This window comes from Panthera uncia, assembly GCF_023721935.1.
Source record: "Panthera uncia isolate 11264 chromosome C1 unlocalized genomic scaffold, Puncia_PCG_1.0 HiC_scaffold_3, whole genome shotgun sequence".
NCBI lineage: Eukaryota > Metazoa > Chordata > Mammalia > Carnivora > Felidae > Panthera > Panthera uncia.
Genome location: NW_026057584.1, coordinates 72,024,911 through 72,038,856, shown reverse-complemented (window position 1 = coordinate 72,038,856; position 13,946 = coordinate 72,024,911). Strand labels below are relative to the sequence as shown.

At 41.6% G+C, this 13,946-nt stretch overlaps 1 protein-coding gene across 8 annotated transcripts in view; it reads left to right on the top strand.

Annotated features, from left to right (window-relative positions):
• Positions 1 to 13,946, top strand: part of PKP4 (plakophilin 4) — a 237,356-nt gene that overhangs the window by 200,731 nt on the left and 22,679 nt on the right. For all 8 annotated transcript variants that reach the window (XM_049615607.1, XM_049615606.1, XM_049615605.1 and 5 more), the window contains exon 12: positions 13,656 to 13,839. In XM_049615607.1, the coding sequence (XP_049471564.1) occupies positions 13,656 to 13,839 (184 nt within the window). The remainder of the gene's footprint in view (positions 1 to 13,655; positions 13,840 to 13,946) is intronic.

Below are 13,946 nucleotides of genomic sequence, written 5' to 3'. Positions count from 1 at the left end.
ACATATGGCATATGTATATAAAATGAAAATTAGAACAGGATAAATAGAACTAAGAGAAAAGGAAGAATATACACCTATCCATTCTAGAAGTCAATATAGTCCCTCCCTTACATTAAGTTCTCTGTAAGGGAGGCTCAGAGGAGACCATGTGTTTGCAGCATGAGTGCTTTCTTTTCTTATTTGCTGTTTCTTTCCCATCACTGTGAACTTCCTGTGTCATTGTCCAAATAGCATCTCCCAGTAATACCTGTGTGGCCAACAGGGCTGCAAACTGATGTGTGTGGGCTCCCTACAACATCATGGCAATCCGGGGACAGCCTGATGTTAAAAGCATAGCTTCTACTCAAATTTGGTTCTCTTTTGATTAGTCATGATAGATGTGTAGGGTGTTTTTTCTCTTCTGTCATAATTTCTCACAGGAGGAATAGGTGTTTGGTAGATTTTTGTTTCTGAGGTTTTATCCTTGGGTGAAATGGTTACAGTGCTTTCTCTGAGTTCAAGGAATGTATAAGATTTAGTGATAAACAAGAAGCAAGTACATGAAAGTTTGGCGATTTCTTTTTCATTTGAGAATAAATCCGATTTATTGGAAGTAGAGCCAAACTTCACTAAGAGCTTTTATGTACTAATTTGCCTGGTGCGTACTCCAGATGTAAGTGCTAATTTAGATGCTTCCCTCCATATTTCACTCTCTCTTTGTGAGTGCAGTACTAGTTGCTGAGAATGCAAGATGTTTTAAGACATGGGTCCTAGCCTTAAAAGGAGGATATGAGTGTTTATTAATTCAAAAAGGCTGTTTCTCCAGTAGATCGTATTGCTTCCAATGTAAAACCAGCAACAACCTCTTTTTTTTTTTTTTTTTTTTAGACAACTGCCAGTAACTTTTAGGCTTTAAGAAGTATTTTTTGTCCACATTTGTAGGGGAGGAAAAATTAATAACTCTATATTTTTACTCCCAATAATTTATACTGATTTATGAACCAACTGCTTATGAAATGTTCTCTTCAAAAGTAGTCTTTGCTTTGGAATGGGAGTGGTCAGTGTGTGAACACTTCATCCAGTTGACGTTTATAAAGGAGTTAGACCGGAGGACTTCAAAAGTGAATTTCCAGCTTCAGAATGCTGAATGTCAACCTGAGTTTGATTTGTATATAACCATTATCCAGCTAATTTGAAACTACAAAGTCATAATATAAATCTAGCACAGTTATGTGTGTGTGTTGCATGTATGCACGTATTTGTAGACCAAGATTTATGAAGACAAGAAAAATTATACGTTCATATTTTTCGGTTCCAGAATTTAGTGGTACCACCTCTAAATGATGTTCAGTAACTTTTTAAGAATAACTAATCCCTGGTGTGTTTTAATGCCTGACAATATCAAGACTTCCTTGAGCTCCTTCAGTAACTCTTCCTTGAGTCAATACTCATAAACCATCTTTAAACCAATCACAGGGTTGGAGGAGACCTCAAAATAAATTTTGTCCCATCAGCTATCCAGTGCCTGAATTCCCCGTACAGTTTCCACACAACATAGCCACCCCTGATGTACTCGGACCCACAGGGACGGGGAGCTCACTGCTTTGTGGGGTTAAGACTGAGCACAGGGTTATCCAGAGAGCAACAAGAAAACATTAAGTATGGCTTGAGAAAGCAAGCAAGGTACGCCCTCGGGAGTTCATTTGGCCTAAGAATAGCCCCATAGGAGAAGACCAGTCGCCCCTAAATCCAGCCTCCTGGACCTCTCCTAACCAGGAAAGTGTGTCTCAGGCTGAACCATTCTCATTAAGGCATGTCTGCTCCAAACACGGGCAGCTGCGTGCTATGTGACCACATCACTCAGCATTCCCTATGAGCTGCCCATCTCCTGTAAAATCCTCTTTGAAAACAGAACATTATCCTTCTAAATTTCCGGTTCTTCCAATGTGTCCACGAGGTACTCTGGCCCTGGCTAGCCTAGTGCAGTACTTACCCTTTGCAGGGATGGCGTCGGAGCTCCTCAGTGGAGATTATCATCGGCTTAAGATCATGAAATGTCAAAGCACAATGAACTGCTGTGTTCAAAATATTGTATTATTGGAAGAAATTACTATCCCCTTGAAAACTAAGTATTTTGATATTCTTAATGTAAGTAATTCAACCTAGTTATTAATCCAAAGACTTTTTTTTTTTTCCTAGTCCCCTTTGTTTCAGTTTGGCATTTTAATGTACGTAAATGAAGAAATTTTAGCTCTTCTTTTAAAAAGATGCCTCTCCTCTGCTTTGAATATAATAATTGCCCAGCACCTGCATTTTGGGCCACATCTTTACTTGCAGGGAAAAAAGGGAAAACTACTTTTTGCCAGGTGTGTTTTCTCAAGACAGTATGGCTGTCATTGTTAATTAAAATGGTCCTCTAATATGTAACAGGATTCTTGTGTTTTCTTCATTTTGTTGAATATTTTCCAGGTTGAAACCTAATGAGTTTTTCTTTTAGTAATTGCTGATCTATCTGGTGCTCAGGGTGAGGTTTTTTTTATTACAAAGATACTTTTTGCCTTTATTGTGCTTCAACTTGAAAGCTGCATGAAATATGGTTGTTCCTGGTTGGGTAATAAAATGAATGTCTTCTAGGCCACATGCTATGGGTGGAAAGTGGGAACATCTTGTCACTAGAAAAGATATGTTGAACTCATTTGCTCAAGATAATTAAATAGTGTTTCTAAGCCAGGAAATATGAGTTTTGAGTTATTGAGCATTCTGAAAGCATCATTTTTTAAAAACTATAGAAATTGATATTTCACAGAATTCGGAGGCCTCCCTTTTTTTTTTTTTTTAATGTACCAGATGTCCTAAAACTACCACATTTCTATTATCCCTGTTAACACTGGTGTTAAATACCACAAAGTAGCCCTTGTTCTTGAATAATAATAGCCTTTGTTTAAATGACTGCTATATTCACATTCTTTCCAATTTAGCAAGTGATTATTCATCCATATGGCTAAGTACAATATTTCCACACTGTTTATTTTAAAAATGTTTGGATGCTAGCAGTGGATTTCAGACACTATGCAGAAATTAGGTTTATTCCCTTACTGATCATTAGCGCCATATTTCTAATTAGGTAATAAATTAATAAGGAAATGATAGTCCTGCACTAAGGAAGGGTGGATAGGCCAAACTAAAGTTTAGCAAACAGTAGGATGTTCTATAAAGAGCTGAGGCTTAGTGGACATGCATTCAGCCATTTGGAATGTTAAGTGCCATTACAGAACGAAATAATTTACTAAATATGTCCCCTTGGTCTAATTATTATGCCTTCAAAACAGTCGTTTGTTCTTTGGTCCAGAGAGGAGTTGGCCTATTACTTTCTATCCTGCTTTTTGTGGACCGCTAGAGCCATCAGGAGCTGCATGGGTAGTTTCCACAAATCTAGCAACATCTCTTCCCAGTTCTCAGCCAAAGTCAGTGGGATCCTTACACTTGGCCCAGTTTATAAAACAGGAGCAACAGAATCGTGTGCTTTCTTATTCACTGAACATTTCAAACCATAAAAATTGGTAATAAATAACATGACAAAAAAGTTTAATTGGTGGGGCGCCTGGGTGGCTCAGTCGGTTGGGCGTCTGACTTCGGCTCAGGTCATGATCTCACGGTCTGTGAGTTCGAGCCTCACGTCGGGCTCTGTGCCGACAGCTCGGAGCCTGGAGAATGCTTCCGATTCTGTGTCTCCCTCTCTCTCTGACCCTCCCCTGTTCATGCTCTGTCTCTCTCTGTCTCAAAAATAAATAAACATTAAAAAATTTTAAAAAAAAGTTTAATTGGTAACAAGACAAAACGGTGTATTACAGATGGGACAACTCCTAATTCAAAGTCACAACTTTGAACTGGAAAGGGCCTTAAAGAAATCTATTCTTTCCCCCATATTGTAGATGAGAAACAGGGATCCAGAGAGACTGAGTCCTGGTTGTGTTCCTGGCATGCAGCTCTTCCTTCCTTCTCTGCCTCTGCCCCCCCCCCCTCCCCCAGGCCACTGAAAAGTGCTGAGCAGGTGCACAACTTGGGGGTGCACCTGCCCATTTTCCCTTACTCTTTCAAATTACCACCAAAAAAGGAAAAACAAAAAACAAAAAAACAAAAAACTCTGAATTTATTCTCTGAATTTTATCTGCGAGTACAGAGAAATATGTTTGAACTTGGCCACTAGCACAGTCACATCAAACTACCGATAAGGTATAATCATAAAGTGTTAGGTTGCTTAGAAAACATGAAATGTGATTTTTGTCTTATAACTATTTCAGGATTTATAGTTCGAGTATGAAAAGATTCAACTAATAAGATGAATATGATCTTCTTTTACGCGTAGGCTTCTTTTTTTTTTTTTTTTTTTTTTAATGTTTTTATTTCAAGAGAGAGACAGCATGAGCTGTGGAGGAACAGAGAAAGGTACAGAATCCGAAGCAGACTCCAGGCTCTGAGCTGTCAGCACAAAGCTGGATGCAGGGCTCAAACCCATGAACCGTGAGATCATAACCTGAGCTGAAGTCGGATGCTTAGCCAGTTGAGCCATCTAGGTGCCCCTTATATGTAGGCTTCTTAAGTGTCAAGCAAAATGAAGCAATCAAACAGGGAGCCTCAGAGGTCCCTACAGAACTCAGGTGGTCAACTGTTAGAGTAGAATTTCTCAGTACAAAAGAGAACCCATAGTGACACATGTGTTCAGTATATTGGAGAACCAGTATATTTGAGAAAGATGAGGGCATATGATAGAAATCTAAAAAAAAATGCCCAAGAGAACCCAGCCCAGGTCCCCTGAGTACCTTGCAGTTTCTGAGTCTATAGAACTTCTCATGGCTGAGGACTGGAGGTACTTTTGTCTGTAAGCTTCTTCTGCTGGTACCAGATGACGAGGTTGAAGATTTAGTACACATGGAAAAGCACGTTCCTGGAACCCATCAAAGCCAGACGTGGAACACATCACTTCAGTGACTTTTTCTCAGGCAAATCTCTAGGATAGTGTAAGTGACCTAATTCTGTGCCAGAGGCTGAAGTACCCTGAAGAACAACCAGGGTGGCCACATCACTGCCCTCCCTGCCACCTCTGCATCCCTGTGATTCTCTCGGGTGGATTTTTCCTTTGTGCGACCTGTTCGCTTTTACAAACTCCCCCTGACAAAAAGAACCATCTTATACGTCCCTTACGGGCAATTCTCAGTCAGCATTTCTGAATTTTAAGCTGATTTATTTTCAGCAGAAATGCTTTTCCAGGGTACAGAGGACTCTGTGACTACATTATGTAATTAATCCTCTCAGCCTACCCATGAAGTTGGAAAATTACCTGAAATAAAGAATATGTTGAAATGTAAATGTGAGTCTGTAAACGGATCTCTAGAAATTGATAGATCTTTTCAAAGATGCTGTGATCCACCACCTTTGTACCTGAAAAATCACAGAAACGCAGGCTAACCCTTATGGTCTTTAAAGACTTTAAAGATCTATCGCTCGTGTCGTTCAGCAGGGAAAGAGGAGCAATCCTCTTCAAATTGAGTATGTAGCCTCGGCGGCTGGCCCAGGCCATCATCAACTCCACACTGCCCCTCCAGGGAAGTCTCCTTCTCCCACACCACCTAAGCACCCTCTCACTACTGCTGCTGAAACCAGCGGTGGTGACCACCATGCCCACAGCTGGGCGTGAGGGAGCTCTTCCATGTCTGACATGGAGTATGCGTTAGCTGTGTGCAGGAAATCGCGGGGAACAACCAGGCGAGCAAAGTAAGGCCCACCCAGCTGGCCTGGCCAGGCCTCCTGTGCGACCCAGCCCTCCAGGCTGCTGGACTGGTCCACCACCTTAGTAGCCAGCTGTGCCAGCCAGCAAGGAGGGCAGCAAGCAGGCCCAAGGCTGGCGGCAGGGTAGGAAGAAGGAAGCCATGAGCCATGCATTTCAGTCTGGCCCAGGACTGCGCATTCGTCTGCTCTGGGAGTCCCTGCACACGGTTCAGCAACCCCTGCTGAGGCAGTAGCTTCTGAGGAATCCTGGGAGCGACTATAAACCACCGTGACTGTCGTTTCCTCAGCATTTATCCAGAAGGAGGAAAAAGGCTTTTCTAGGATTAAAGACAGTACTTCTGTCCCACTCATAATAATTGCTTTCCCATTATTTCAGTTCCATTTCAGTTTCATAATTTGTTCACAGCATTCCAGTCCTGGTGGAAAGCTTGAGTGATTTGCCTGAAGCCACAAATGGTGGACATTTTTCACTGTATTTCTCTCTTCCCACTGCCCCTGGATTTCCTCATTCCTGTTACACCTCCAGATCCTCACACACATGCCGAACCGGGGCTCAGCTTGGATGCTACCCTCCCCTTGCATCAGGCTCCAGATTCTCATCACGAGCACCCGCCCTTCCTCTGTGCCTTCCCGTCTCCTCACTCCTTCAGGTGTGAGTGCTTCCTGGGACATAGGCTGTGCCCCTTCTGGTCCATCAACCTCCCCCTCATCCCTGGGATCACACCTGTCCCTGCCTTCCACACTTCCCCCCCTTGGCAAGTCTTCATCTGCAGCCCCTGCCCTCCCCTTCCAGGCCAGCCAAGCCCCGAGGCTCTTCTACTCCTGCTCCTCCCAAGCTGGGTTTCCCCAGCCCCAGCCTGCTTCTGCCTGGCTTCTGCCCTTCATACTCCACCCTGGATGCCGTGGTCCTCAATCCTACCAGACAGAAAAACATCCAGGGAGAAGTAGCATGGTGTCAGGAGTGACTGGGTTCTGGAGTGAGATCCACTTGTTTCTTTCCAGCTCTGTGGCCCCAGACAAATCACCTCACCTGGCACCAGCTTCCCCAGTGTAAACACAATACCTGCTGCTTGGCGTTTGTATGAGGATGGATGTGGAGTGCATAGTGCAGACAACACGCGAGCTATGCTCGGCACTCTTCCTACTCTTGGATGTTTTGTGATGGCTGCCTTGTGCTGTGACCATTTGTGGCAAGGCCTCTGAGAGCAGAGGACTCGCCTACGTGTCTCTACCAGCACTTTCCAATACACGTATAACGTAGGACACATGTAATTCTGAACTTCCTAGTAGACACATTAAATAGGATACAGGAACAGGTCTTATTTATGTTAACAGGGCAGTTTATTTAACCCAGTTCTTCTAAAATAATCATTTCAGGGGTGCCTGGGTGGCTCAGTCGGTTAAGCATCTGACTCTTGATTTTGGCTCAGGTCATGATCTCATGGTTCATGGGTTCGAGTCTTGTATTGGGCTCTGCACTGTTAATGCAGAACCTGCTTTGGATTCTCTCTTCCTCTCTCTCTGCCACTTCCTGGTTTGCACGCTCTCTCTCAAAATAAATAAACTTAAAATATAAAATAATGACTTCAATTTATAAGCAATATAAAAATTGAGGTGTTTTGTATTCATTTTTTTCATGCCAAGTTTTCATACTCCACTGTATATCTTAATACTTCTGGCAGATCTCAGTTTGGACTAGCCACATTTCAAGTGCTCAACAGCCACATATGGCCAATAGCTACTCTGTTGGACAGCACATATCTATACCATGCTTGGGTATAAGTAACATGCATCTGAAAGGCATGAGCTGTATAGCTTTAATGGACAGGGACGTAGGAGGCCATAGTGTGACTAGATGTAGCCATAGAGTCACAACATTTCTCTCTTCCCAAGAGAAAGCCTTAGAGCTTTGTAAAAACCCTAACAGGTGTTAGGGGAGAGCTTCGGGGGCAGCTGCGATGAGAAGTGGAGAGGTGTATTTGCTAGATCATGAGTATTTCAGCCAAAGACTGTCTAGGGGAATAATAACGGAGGCATGTGCAGGAGCAGGCAGTGGCCCTAGATTAAGAAGCCCACATTCCTGCCTTGTTATCCACAGACTGAGTTTGCGAGATGCACACACACTCTGACCTTCGTATGCAGTCTGAAACTTTGATTTTCTGTATTTTCACTATTAGCCTAATATTTCTATCCCCACTTATCAAGAATGCTTGCAGGGTGGGTATCCCAACACCAGCCTATTCCAAAGAGCACACAGACGCAGAATTGCTAGGGGCGAACAAAGGCAAATATCAGAACTGAAGCATAGAAACCAGTCATGATGCCTCTCTGTGCGGGTACGACAGTGCCTCATCTGTCCTCTCATATAAAACTACCCCCCCCGACCCCGGCCTCCCGAAGGCTTGGGCAGTTCTTTTTACCTCTTATGAAAGACATCTTGTGAAAGAGCAGGACTGACATGCCATCGACAACAGACACCAAGAATAAGGCTAGGTTGTGGAAGAAAATGCAGGAGCATGCCCAGTGGTACTGTTTGAAGTGCGCTAGTTCTTTGGGCTGCTTTATGTTTCTTTTTGCAATATCCACAAATATTTGTGGGAGGGGTTTATAAATTAGGAAACTGAAAAAACTGAATGCCATATAAAAATTAGTGATTTTAGATTTCTTCCAAATCAGAAAGGAAAACAATTGTGTAAGCTGTTATATATTTATGCTGCCAGAGAAATGACATTGTTTGGTTGGTGTTTAACACTAGTTCAGAAATACGTTTTTCAAATAGTGCCATTATTTTAATTAATCAGTAAAATCAGATTATCAGTTGGTTGTTTGAATAGCTATAAAGCTAGTTTTAAGTGTGAGCTCTTTCAAAATTCTGCAGCATAGGATTTATGGGAAATAATATTTTAATTACTTTATTCATTCTTTGTGGGGAAAATGAACTTTCATCTCTCATGGCAGTATTTCCTTGCAATTATTGGTTACTCATAATTGTGTGTGCTTTTTCCTGTGGTAGAGAATAAGCAGCTTTTTCTACAACAGTATGCATGAAATTCTCTAATATTTTCTAAATTAGTTTGTATGTGTATATTCTTAGTTCTCACAACAAATAGCTAATTGCTTTAAATTAATAAAAAACTCAAGTTTCCTAAACCAAATTATAGTTTATTTTTAACTTTCCCTTTAGAAACCAGGAGTATGCTGCTAAATTTTTTTGAAGCAAATTTCTCATTAGACCTCAGGAGTTGGAGGTTTATTATGTTAATGGAGAATGCTAATCCTATAGCTCTCTCTTTTCTCAACAGTCTTGCTACATCTGGGAGTTGGTGTATTTTCTATTCATTACTTACTGCTCTAGCAGCATTCTGCCTGACCCATTAAATGAAGCCTTAGACTAAGTGGGGAGAACATTGTTTTATTACTACTTTAGTGAGGTGGAGTACACAGATATTATTAGCTGGTCTCAAGAATGGTGCTTTTTACTTTGATTGGATAAGCCAAATTAATCATTCCATAGCTAAGGCTTTTAAGTGTAATTGAACCTTCTTCATCCAATATTGGTTGATTGGAACTGATTGTTTAGTTTTTCCATAACCTTACTTTTGAAATTGAAGGTGGGGAAGAAAAAAATCCCTGTCTTGAGACTTGCTTTGATATTCAAAGTGGCTAGTTTAAATCCACACCCAGTGCTGTAGCTCTTTGTGTTACCTGGAGAGGTGCAAGATTAGAGGGATAATGTAATTCAGTGCAGGATGATAAAGCTGCCTTGGTGTGGGTTCTCTGAAGGCCACAAACTTAGGAAAAATAGAATCTTTCCTTTTTTCTGGTCAAGAATAATTTTGGACATTTTTTGAGGTTCGAGAAAGCCTGTAGTAGACTGGTTTTATGATGAGTAAGTCATCTCAGTTAACCAAAAGATAGCCTTGTCACCTGGTCTACAGAAGGGTTACATACTTTTAAACACTTTAACATTTTATAATTGGGCAACACTGAGCTTTTCTATTTTGCAGTTTTGAGGGGTTGGGATTCTGGCACGTTAATTTAACTCTTCTGTTTCTAGAAGTATAACAGAATCGCTTCTCGGCCTTTTGGCTAAGATCAAGTGTAGAAGTATAACAGAAATGGGATTCTCCCATCCTCAGAGCTAAGATGGTTTCAACAGCCATCTCTTTTGGTTTTCATATGAAAGGCAAACAAAACTACGCTAGCAAATTCCCTTACAGGTACAAAACATTGTTCTGACCCTCTCCCCATAGTTATAAACCTTAAAGACACTCCTGAATACTCAGCTTAAGAGAAGGCATGAAAGGGAGGTAATTGTGAACTAAGTCTGACAGACAGGAAATAAAAGGGAAATCCAAAAATAAATACATGCTATTAAACTGGATCCATTAACAACTATTTTTGAGCACCCATTATGTGCCCTGCTTATGTGTAACAAGACATGTAAAAGAATGGATGATGGTAGAGTATTTGTTCCTCTTGTATTTGCCTGATGAAATTAAAATTAAATTTAGAAATACAAATACTCATCCTTTAAAAAAATCAACATGTAGAATTTCAGTCCTACAAAATAATTAAATGGGAATTTAATTCATTTTGTGCAGCTTGACTCTTTCAGTTACTATATGTAAAGCACACAATGCCTGGCACAGAGTAAAATCACAGTAAATGGTCATGTTACTATTGTTTGTATTGACCTATGCACATTTATGCTGTTCAATCCCATGTAGATAAGGGCTAGTAGTAAACTGTAGAATGACATATAACTCCACTGATCATTCTAAATGCCTGATAAAAGAAAGAGCAGGACAAAATTCTACCTGCACAGAAAATCAAGGAAATCCATAAATCTAGGAAATAGCCTCTTAACAGAAGTGGGTCTTAGCAGGAGCCAGAAGTGGAGGCAGGAACCATGAAAAACAAGATTTGCTGCTAGTGATCAGAGAAATTCTAGGCATCAACTCCTAGATCCATCATGCTAAAGAACCACCCCTCTTAGTCATGTTTTCACATTTGAGTCTGTGACTCACACTGTTTCGTTTTCTGTAGTTATATATGTAATTTTATACCTATAGCCTATAATGTAACGAGCTTTCCTTTCCATAAGCCTTGCCTTACAGTTAACTTTATTAGAATACATGTATTCCGTGAAGTACAACATAGCGTATTAGAAGATGCCACTCTCCCCCATGGTTGAATTCTGTGGAGTGAGGAATTTGAAAACATGTTATAAAATTGTCAGGGGAGGTTAGGAAATGACCCTTCCCACCCAACAGTATCTGGGCCGTATGCTGCCCTGCGGCTGGCTCACGCCCCAGCAGGCCCCGGCAGTATCCTGGGTGGAGTATGGTTGTCCTCATTAGCAGGAAATGTTAAAGCCCCATTCGTGGCAGCCTTTATCGCCCACCCTTCTATGCTTCAACCCTCTCTTTCTTCCATCTTGTCTCCCTTCTGCTATCTCCAAGGACTCATTTTTACTTGTTAGCTCCCAGGTCCCACCCATGGTCATCAGTCCTCTGATACCTTTCCCCTCAAACAGTGCTTTTCAAATGTCTTTTAGACATGAACCCCTTTTTTCAAACAGAAACACACAGTGCAGCCCAATATTGAGGACAGATAAATATGGAGCCACTCTGGGTGAATCAGGGTGGGGATCTGGCAGCCCGCTGCCAATTCTCCCCCCACACCTCACATGGCTGCCCCTGAGACAGTCCAGTGAAACCTCCAGAAAGCAGGTAACACAACCTCCCTAAGATTAAAACATCCCTGGATTAAAGCCATTTTATATAGAAACATGGCCAGTTTTATCAGAATCCATGGAGAAATAACTCTGCCTAATGAATTTAAGTTCATTTCATAAGCACCCATATGCACATGTGCACATAAGCACCCATATGCACAATATGTCTATCGTGTGTCATGTATTATATAAGCAAAGGCCTGTAATGGTGGACACAACAAGCTTTCAGAGACAAAGCAATGTCTTTATTTTCCTCATTCCAAACTGTCTAAATTCCCCTCCCATTTGGGGCCTAACTAGATGAACCACTGCTGAGCCTGAAGTCCTTTGCTAATGGTGAGCCATCCCACCCCAAAGAGTAAGCAGAGAAAGGGTAAAAGTCCTTGGGGGACAAAGGAAACCCATCCAGCCAGGTCCAGAAGTCAAAGCCAAGTGAAAGAGGAAAGGAACCAGGCACAGGGCAGAGCAGACGGCTTTCCCAGCCAGAGCCCAAGCATCAGCCTCCATTACCAACCATTCCTTCAACAGTGTGGGTAGCTCAGGACAGACCTGCAGGGAAGGGGTGGTCCTCTCTCGGCTTAGAGTCAGAATATCCGTTTACTATCTTCACTCCAAGCCCTTTGTGTGTACTTCTCCATCTTCTAAAAGGAAAAGGTCCTGTCAGCACTGTCACACCTCCCTCTTTTATAAAGGTCCCCACCATTTCTCCAGGCCCTGAGAAGGCTGAGCAGACAATCCGTGGTTACCATGCACTGGAGGCAGCGGTTCTCCCAACACCCTTGATCAGTCATGTTCACAAGCCTGACACGCTCCCATGGAAATGGGCAGATTTTGCCAATTCCTTCCCCTTCACAGGGCCTGAAGCAATTTTTTTTTTTTTTTTTGGTCGATAATTCTAAAAGCACTGTTGTATGGGCTTTTGAGCATCTTGTCAACGATGCATCAGGAGTGCAGGGCTCTGAGGGATGTCAGGACCTCAGTGCCAGCTGCCCCACCTCCCCTCTACCTACATTTCTCTGACTTAGGAAAATGCACTGATGTGAAAGGGTCATAGAGTAGGTATAATCTTGAATTTGCTCTGATATCTTATAGAATAATTATTAGAAAATATATGTACTGTAACAATAACCCACCTCATAGTTGATACAGAAATAAAGACACTCTAATAGGCTTACAATTTAAATAATACTCTCATAAGCTGCATTTAAGTCTGTTGTTCAGTCCTGATATGAATTATAGTAGGAGTGACGTAATGTAGTGTCAGTCTCGCCTAGATCCAAAAAAGGAATGGCAGTAACTTGCACATGGCAGTAAAACTCTTAACATGGAAATAAAAATGTTTAAACCTTATCTGATTGTGGAGGTGAAACAGATGTAACTGCTCTCTATATATGTTACTGCAAGCATATTTAAACTTGAGCTTCGGGGCACCTGGGTGGCTCAGTCAGTTGGGCGTCAGACTTTGGCTCAGGTCATGATCTTGCAGCTCATGAGTTTGAGCCCCGTGTCAGGCTCTGTGCCGACAGCTCAGAGCCTGGAGCCTGCTTCGGATTCTGTGTCTCCCTCTCTCTGCTCCTCCCCCACTCTCACTCTCTCTCCCAAAAATAAAATAAAAACATTAAAAAAAAAAAAAAAGAATTAAAAAAAAAGCTTGAGCTTCCCAGTAGGAAGAGGAAGCATGATGTAGAGAAACATGTCAGTCTTTTGAGAAAGAATTTTTTTCCATGTACCAAAGTCTAAAAATGGTTTTGCCACACAGAGCATTGAATGTAAGGGATGATGCAGTGAATGACAGCTTTACAACACCCACAGATGTGTTATGTTTGTATGTTTGTGCCCCTTGATTGGATTGTGCCCCTCCACACAAAGAGTAGCTCTAATTTACCCTGCAGAAGCCACAGTCATCTTGTCTGATAAATACGTCGGCTCTAAAACTTAAGAGATGGACTGCTACGGCTTTGTGATGGGCTGCCAGGAGCTCACATATGTTCACTCAGCAGTTAGTAGAGGTCCACCCCTGCCTGATTGCAAATTCAGGCCATAGATTAGATTTGGAACAGAATGAGTTCACATCTGATGTTTATTTGTTTATTCCTAAACCTGCAGGATCTCTAATTGATAATTGGATTTTTTAAATCTCATTTTTAAGGAGTTCTTTGGAATTTATCTTCATGTGATGCTGTAAAGATGACAATCATTCGAGATGCTCTCTCGACCTTAACAAACACTGTGATCGTTCCACATTCTGGATGGAATAACTCTTCTTTTGATGATGATCATAAAATTAAATTTCAGACGTCACTCGTTCTGCGTAATACGACAGGTTGCCTGAGGTAAGTTCTTTATTTCTTCTTTCCAGTTCTTTGATTAAAGAGCGTGTGTTATGGTTAAATTGATTTTAAGAGGATTTACTTCATTTTATTAACGTTTACCATGTAGG